Here is a 6,429-nt window from a genome sequence, read left to right on the forward strand (position 1 = left end):
AAGAGTGAGCTAGGTGAAAAGTAGGAAAATATTCTAGGAAGAGTAGCATGTGCAAAGGTCCTGGGTTAGAAAGGAGGTTGTTGCCTTTGAGAATTTGAAAAAATAGAGGCTAGTAAAGGTGACTAGTGAATAAGGATCAAAGATGGAGCATTTAAACACATTCACTAACACTCTGTGCCGGGTGCTGATTCTAAGTGCTGTGCAAATGTCAGCTCATTTGATCCTTACAGCAGCCCTTTGAGGTCGATACTACTATCACCCCCGTTTTACAGATTCAGAAAAAGGCACCTGCCCAGGTGGTACGGGTAGAAACCAGGCACCATGTCCCAGAGTGCTGCTATTACCCACTCCATTCAAATGGGACATGCTGTGGCCTGGGCAGTGGCCATAGCAGCAGAGATAAGAGAATTTTGCAGGTGGAAGATACGTTAAAGGGGGGACAGCAGAGAATTTCAGCCTTTAGAGGGGTTTTAGTGGTGAATTGGCTGTGAAGGTGGAGCCTAGTTTATTGGGGGATGTGGTGTCACTTAACAGACATAAAGACTTTCGGAGGGGCTGGTGTGGGCAAGATGGTGATATTTTGACGTGTTAGGACGTGACAAGCTCCTGTGTCTGAATCCCTAGAGTCTGATGCATAAATATGTTAAGGTATTTGTTAAAAGAATTATGAATTCCAAGGAGGAAATACAACTTGAGCCAAAGTTTGGAGGCAGGAGAGCGAGACAGGTTTGAGGCCCAGCGATACTTGCCATGAAGCAGGAGTGTGGAGTGCCAGAGGTCATTCCTGTCTGTCCCAGCCCTTGTCTCACCGTCCTGTCTTGGGTGCTCACCCACCTCCCCTGTTAGATGGGAGCTCCTAAAGGCACACACCCCCTTGGGCTTGTCCACAGCCCTGGTGTCCAGCACAGGTTTTGGCACATAGATGTTGAGTGAGAGGAATGGCAAGCCTCGCAGCCAATGGAAAGAACACCTCTGTGGCTGCCACCTTGCTCCAAGCTTCTTTGTCTCTTGCCTGGATTATTGCAGAAGCCTAGCCGGTCTCCTGCCTTCCACACGCCCCCTCCCCTAGTAATCTCAACAGCAACCAAAGTGATCCTGTAAAATCAGAAGTCATTCCTTGTTTCTCCTCTGGGTGGCTCCCATTGTAGTCAGTAAAAGGTAGTGGTCTTAGGGTGCCTGAGGAGGCATACATGACCTACCCCCTCTTCCCCGGCCAAACTTGGTCTCTTCCTGCTACCCACTCCCCCCACTCCAGCTGTTCTTTTGTTGTTGTTTTTGGGTTTTTTTGAGACAGAGTCTTGCTTTGTCACCCAGGTTGGAGTGCAGTGGTGCGGTCTCATCTCACTACAACCTCTTGCCTCCCAAGTTCAAACGACGCGCCTACCTCAGCCTCCCGAGTAGCTGGGATTACAGGTGCCCACCACCACACCCAGCTAGTTTTTTTTATTTTTAATACAGACGGGGTTTCACCATGTTGGCCAAGCTGGTCTCAAACTCCTGACCTCAGGTGACCTGCCTGCCTCAGCCTCCCAGAGTGCTGAATTACAATTGTGAGCCACCGCACCCAGCCACTCCAGCTGTTTTGTGTTTTACAAACACATTTGACACATTTCTGCTTCAGGGCCTTTGCACTGGGTGTTCCTCTACCTAGACAAATACTCTCCCCCTGGATATCCACAGCTCTCTCCAAGTCGTTTCAGTGAGACCTTCTCATTCCCTCCTATTTAAAATTGCACCCTCCACCCTTGGAATTCCCCTTTTCTGTTTCCTATTTTGTTTTTCTCCATGAAATATATGCACTTGTAAAATACTGGGTCGTTGTCCTTCATCTCTCACTGAAGCGTAAGCTCCAGAGAGCTCCCTTGGTGAGTAGTATTCAGGACATAATTGTTGGAAAATGGGGAGGCCCAGAGCCTGGGGCTTTCAGCAGGACCTCTGTGGAGAATGCATTTGATGGAGAAGAGCCCAGCTGCTATAATAATCTGGGAAGGGGACGATGAAAGGTCTTTGGCAGGGCCATGGGCCAGGGACCGAGAATGCTTCCAAGGGGAGTGAATGTGAAACGGTGCCCCCTGCCTGCCACCCACAGACGAGTACCGGAAGCGAGAGTGTCGAGACCACCTCAGAGTAAACCTGAAGTTTCTGACTAGGACGAGAAGCACCGTGGCGGAGTCTGTGAGCCAGCAGGTTTGTCGAGGGGACTATGGGAAGGGACCTGGGAGGTGAGAGCCGAGACTGTTTCCCTAGGACCCCATGGCGGTCTCAGCCCTGAGCACAGGGTAGGAGGCTGCGCCGAACTCCCCCGTGACCTTTGCCGGCCGCCTCTGCTCTTGAAATGAGTAGAGGTCCCGCACCCTCCCCAGATTTTGCGCCAGAACCGCGGTCGCAAGGCTTGTGACCGGCCTGTGGCCAAGACCAAGAAGAAGAAGAAGGCCGAGGGCACCGTGTTCACCGAGGAAGACTTCCAGAAGTTCCAGCAGGAATACTTCGGCAGCTAGGCTCCCTGGAGGGCACGGTGAAGAGGCTTTCAATCCGGCCGCCTGCGTCCGACTCCTCTGCTGGCCCCAGGACCCGGCCGTGCCGCGCGGCCAGCAGATGGCGATGCAGGACCAGCCTGGGTCGAGGAAGCCGTGGAGCTGGAGCCGTGTGGTGGCTGGAATGGAGCCGGTGGGCCGGAAGTCCTGGGGAGGATATACACACAGACTGGAGCTGGCTTCCGCAGGCCTGGGCAGAGCGTCTGCACCCGCCGGAAAGGAACGTATCTGTTTTGTTTGCTTTCGCCCAGGTGGGGCCTCTGGGCTGTTTGCTGTGGTTCCTGAGCCGTCGGGGACGGCACCTCCTGGAGTAGGAAGAAGGGTGGGCTTCCAAGTTGTAATAAATGCGAACCCAAGAGCTGTGTGTGCTGCTGATCTGCCCCACGGGGGGTCTCCCATCTCCTGTGGCACCAAAGCGCCACCCTGCCTTCCCCCATCTCCCAACGTGCTTCTCAGCTCCGGGTCACAAGTCCTCCAGTCCAGCCCTGGCGGGCAGCCATCAGAACACCAACCTCTGCTGCCCTACACCAGGGGAGCCCCTTTCCTCTGGGGGTGGCCTCCACAGCTGAAAAGGTGACTCTTGAGGCAAAAAATAGCTGCTGGGAGGAGTTCTGGTGCAGGTGGCTAGGTCTGGCAGTGGGAGGGGTGCTGCTTCAGCCCACGCCCGGGGAGCGTGGAGTCCGCCGTGAGCGGAGCGTTTCGCCAGGTGTGTTCCCTTTCCCGCTCAGGCTCTGGTGTGCAGCCAGGTGGGGTCAAATGCCTGTTGTAGTGGGGAGGGGACAGTAGAGGGGACTCAGGAGGTAACCTGAAGAAATGGTTTCACACTCAGGTGTGTGCCTGAGCTGAAAAATGGAGGTGAGGGGAGGCAGACGGGACCCTTCCAGCAGGCAATGGGTTGGGATCAGGAGGTGAAGGACAGGCAGGTACTGAATGACTGTGTGAGTGAAGACCAGAGGTGGGGCCAGTGGAGGAGAGGTGAAAAGTCAGCCCAGGAGTCCATTCATCAGGGAGCCTCAGGGGAAGGGACCTGGGAGGCTTTCAGGCAGCTCCCTTTGTCTCCTGGACTCTTCCCTGCCCACCCCAGCCTAAGGGCTCCTTTGGTGTGGTGACTCCCATTGCTGCTGGTAAAGAGCATGGCATAGTCCCCTGAGGCTGGGTCTGATTGGGAGTGACAATCTGGCTCCCTGGGTTCCCTGATGACACTGCCTCGGGGCCCATTATTTGTAAGAGCATTTGCTCCCCCACTGCCGTGGGTGGTCCGTTCCTGATCTTTAACGGGTATTCCATCCTAAATGAAGACATGATGGGGCCACACATCTTGCCGGCAGTGGTCCTGTCTCCAGGTGACCTCCATCAGCAGGGGGAGGGGGAGGGAGTGTGCTGTGACCCCAAACCTTAGAGACCAGGGCCTCTTCATGCCTGCTGGACTGTAATGACCCCACTGGGCAGAGAAACTCGGATATCCATGGAGGCTCGTGCCCTTAATCTTTTAAGCAGCTTAACAAGAAGCCAATTCAGCCTCTAGCGCCTGGAAGAACAGGCTGACCATAGGCCCGGGGCCCCTTTCTATCAAGGACACGCCCACTGTTACATAATTGCCCAGTGTTCTTCCTGCTCCCTCCCTAGGTTGAGTGCAGAGTGACAGGCACTGCCCCCCAAGGAGGATGGGAGCCAGGGTCCTGCTGCTTCCCCGCTTGTGAGCTTCCCAATAAATCTTACACTTACGCCAAGTAGTGCTATTGGGTGCCTGTCCATGTCCCCTCTGGGTGACGGTCATTTGTGTTTACCACTGGCACTCTGGTCCAGTGGTTCAAGGACAGGACTGAGGAGTCTGCCTTTTAACTGTCACCCTGAGCAGTTCTGGTGCAGGTGTCTGGAAGGCAGCAGGGAGCTGGGGTGACTGGGGCAGCACTGGAGGAGACAAGGTTTGTCCCCATGGGGGGCCAAGGAGGTGCTGACCACGATGGCCAGGACGTGGTGGCCAACAGGACCCAAATAAGAGGACACTGAGGCCAGATGTGGTGGCTCACACATGTAATCCCAGCACTGTGGAAGGCTGAGGCAGGTGGATCACCTGAGGTCAGGAGTTCAAAACCAGCCTGGCCAACATGGCAAAACCCCATTTATACCAAAAAATAAAATAATTAGCCGGGCATGGTGGTGTGCACTCGTGGTCCCAGCTGCTTGCGGGGAAGAGGGCTGGGGTGGGAGGATCACTGGAGCCCGAGAGGCGGAGGCCGCAGTGAGCCAAGATGGCGTTACTGCACCTCAGCCTGGGTGACAGAGCAAGACTCTGTCTCAAAAAAAGAGGAAACTGAGTTGTCACTTCAACCCAGGGCTGACAGGACAAAGCAGGAGGCCTTCCCCGGTCTAGACATCATGGATGGGTGTGAAAGCACCGGAAGCATTTGTGTCACAGGTGGTTTGGGGAAGCAGAGTTTGAGGAACCTACCTCATGCCCCACAGGAGGGCCCCAGCCATGGCTTCCTGTGTCTTCCACAGTGGGATGGGCTGCTCAAGCCCCCACACTCTGACCCTCTTTGCTACTAGAGGAGTTGGCCAAGGGGGCCAGGCAGGAGTGGGCCAGGACTGCAACATGGGACTCTGCTGGGGCCCAGCTGCAGACTCAGAGCTTAGCCTGGGCAAAGGCCTCTGCCACAGGCAGTGGGACTGTGGCACTTGGTGTATGCCCCGTTCTTTCCTGCCTGGCTGACTTTCATGGGGTGTTGTTCCCATTCTCTGTCCACAACTCTCCCCACCCTTCAAAGCCCAGCTGGGAGGCCCTGCTCTGTCTCCTGAAGCTGCCACTTTCTACTTGGTCTAAGTGTCCACCTTCAGTACCCCAACTAGGCTGAGAGCCCCCACCTCACCCCATGGGCCACCTAGGCAAGGGTGGTTGGCACTTGGGTGTCAGTGAGGGGACTTCTTTTTTTTGAGATGGAGCCTCACTTTGTCACCCACGTTGGAGTGCAGTGGCACTGCTCACTGCAACCTCTGCCTCCCGGGTTCAAGCGATTCTCCTGCCTCAGCTTCCCAAGTAGCTGGGATTACAGGCATGTGCCGCCACGCCCAGCTGATTTTTATTTTTTATTTTCTATTTTTTTGAGACGGAGTCTTGCTCTGCCACCCAGGCTGGAGTGCAGTGACGCGATCTCAGCTCACTGCATCCTCCGCCTCCCGGGTTCATGCCATTCTTCTGCCTCAGCCTCCCAAGTAGCTAGGACTACAGGTGCCCGCCACCATGCCCGGCTAATTTTTCATATTTTTAGTAGAGATGGGGTTTCACCATGTTAGCCAGGATGGTCTCGATCTCCTGACCTCCTGATCCACCCGCCTTGGCCTCCCAAAGTGCTGGGATTACAGGCATGAGCCCCCGCGCCCGGCCTCACCCTGCTAATTTTTTTTTTTTTTTTTTTTTGAGAGGAGTCTGGCTCTGCCGCCCAGGCTGGAGTGCAGTGGCGCGATCTCGGCTCACTGCAAGCTCCGCCTCCCGGGTTCGCGCCATTCTCCTGCCTCAGCCTCCCGAGTAGCTGGGACTACAGGCGGCCGCCACTACGCCCGGCTAATTTTTTTTTTGTATTTTTAGTAGAGACGGGGTTTCACTGTGTTAGCCAGAATGGTCTCGATCTCCTGACCTCGTGATCCGCCCGCCTCGGCCTCCCAAAGCCAGGAACTTTTTATTTCTACCTGGCCTCTTTGAAATAAGATCATGCTCTTTCCCCTGGTTTTCCCGATCTCAGGAAATGGGCCCTCCATCCTTTCTCTTGCTTGGGGGGATCCCCTCTCTTCACACCCACATCCTGGCTGCCTCTCCTTGCTGATCCCAGCCCAGTCCTGCTGAGCTGAGCCCTGTGACTCCCTGAGCACCCATCTTTTTTTTTTTTTTTTTTTTTTT

At 55.0% G+C, this 6,429-nt stretch overlaps 1 protein-coding gene across 1 annotated transcript in view; it reads left to right on the forward strand.

Annotated features, from left to right (window-relative positions):
* RPS19BP1 (ribosomal protein S19 binding protein 1) overlaps positions 1-2,892 on the forward strand; it is a 36,516-nt gene extending 33,624 nt beyond the window's left edge. The window contains exons 4-6 of the mRNA XM_011964323.1: positions 1,854-1,865; positions 2,090-2,187; positions 2,364-2,892. Of these exons, the coding sequence (XP_011819713.1) occupies positions 1,854-1,865; positions 2,090-2,187; positions 2,364-2,498 (245 nt within the window). The 3' untranslated portion in view covers positions 2,499-2,892. The remainder of the gene's footprint in view (positions 1-1,853; positions 1,866-2,089; positions 2,188-2,363) is intronic.
* The last annotated feature ends 3,537 nt before the right edge of the window (positions 2,893-6,429 follow it).

This window comes from Colobus angolensis, unplaced genomic scaffold (assembly GCF_000951035.1).
Source record: "Colobus angolensis palliatus isolate OR3802 unplaced genomic scaffold, Cang.pa_1.0 Scaffold65, whole genome shotgun sequence".
NCBI lineage: Eukaryota > Metazoa > Chordata > Mammalia > Primates > Cercopithecidae > Colobus > Colobus angolensis.